Source organism: Montipora capricornis, chromosome 13 (genome assembly GCF_036669925.1).
Source record: "Montipora capricornis isolate CH-2021 chromosome 13, ASM3666992v2, whole genome shotgun sequence".
In the NCBI taxonomy this organism is placed as follows: domain Eukaryota; kingdom Metazoa; phylum Cnidaria; class Anthozoa; order Scleractinia; family Acroporidae; genus Montipora; species Montipora capricornis.
The window spans coordinates 388,207-389,522 of record NC_090895.1 but is presented as its reverse complement, the minus strand read 5'-3'; the positions used below and the strand labels follow the sequence as shown (position 1 = coordinate 389,522).

Below are 1,316 nucleotides of genomic sequence, written 5' to 3'. Positions count from 1 at the left end.
ACACAGATTTCTTCCACAACATTCACCATGATGTGGGCTGATGCAATCAGCCTTAATCTAGTGTTACAGGTACTATACATTTACTTCCGGTTACAAGGAAATCTACATGTTGAGTTTGCACCCAACACCCCCAGTCACTCAAACACAACTTGGGGTTTGCTGCATTAACCTAACAGTCTATCGTGTTTAACTCTAATTACAGGCTTGGTAAATTACGTCAGCAACATTTTTATCTGTAGGTACATAAGTTAAGCTGACAGCTCCGTTCTGAATCTCTACAATTGTAGTCTTACATAGTGATATTTTACATCGATGTGCTTTGATCTTTTGTGATGTACAGGATTGTTAGCTAATGCAATCGCTCCCTGATTGTCTACATACATGCAAACACTTTTGCAAGGGAGACACATGAGATCAGCAAGAAGTTGTCTAAGAAATTTAGCTTCTTGTGTAGCAGTGGCTAAAGCTACATATCCAGCTTCACATGAGGACAATGCTACAATAGACTGTTTTTTGCTTTTCCACGAAATCAGTGAGCTCTCATCACATAACTTGAATGCATAACCACTAATGCTATGTCTATCATTAGACATAGCCCAGTCTGAATCACTATATCCCACTAGTTTCATCTGCGTTCCCTTAACAAACTTTAAGCATCTGTTATGAGTACCCTTTAAAAACCTCAGCACTTGCTTAGCCATCCCATAATGCGATTTCATTGGCTTTGACAGATGTTGGGATAGATACGTCACAACATAACACAAATCGGGTCTTGTGCAAGTCATGAGATAAATCAAACTTCCAACAATTTCACGATACAGGTTTACATTTTCAAATTCGCTTTTATTGACTGCAATGGCTTTGTTAGCGCCCAGCTCGCATGGAACTGCTTTTGGCTTGCAATCAGACATGTTGAACCTTTCCAGAATCTTTTCCACAATCTTGCCTTGATTCATTTCATTACAATCCTTTCCACACTTGAATTGAACACTTAGGAACCATGATAAAACACCTAGGTCTTTCATTTTGAATCTCATCATAAGAGACTCTTTGGCCTTTTTCAACACAGTGTTACTACCTGCAATAATGATGTCATACTCTCAGCATGACCTTTTTGCAGTGAAGTAAGTTCGGTGTAAAGCGCAAGAACACGTGGTTTGCTTTTGTCCATGTAGTGATTCCTCAGTATTTGTCGAGCTTTCTTGCCATCGTCCTTCGCATCTCTCATGACCAAGAATAGGCCACGGTCATCTAAAAACTGGATTAGTTGGGCGAAGGCATCAATGTTCCTGTAGAAACGACTGGAAAATAAAGAA

General features: G+C 39.6%; 1 protein-coding gene across 1 annotated transcript; it reads right to left on the bottom strand.

The window, feature by feature from the left end:
• Positions 1 to 275: 275 nt before the first annotated feature.
• LOC138029605 (uncharacterized) lies at positions 276 to 1,025 on the bottom strand. The gene has a single exon (XM_068877301.1). It carries the CDS (start codon positions 1,023 to 1,025, stop codon positions 276 to 278), a length of 750 nt encoding a protein of 249 aa, XP_068733402.1.
• Between the last annotated feature and the right edge of the window lie 291 nt (positions 1,026 to 1,316).

What these genes read in the sequence shown, in the direction of transcription:
- LOC138029605 (XM_068877301.1), bottom strand. Translation starts at nt 1,025, where the DNA reads ATGAAAGACCTAGGTGTTTTATCATGGTTCCTAAGTGTTCAATTCAAG.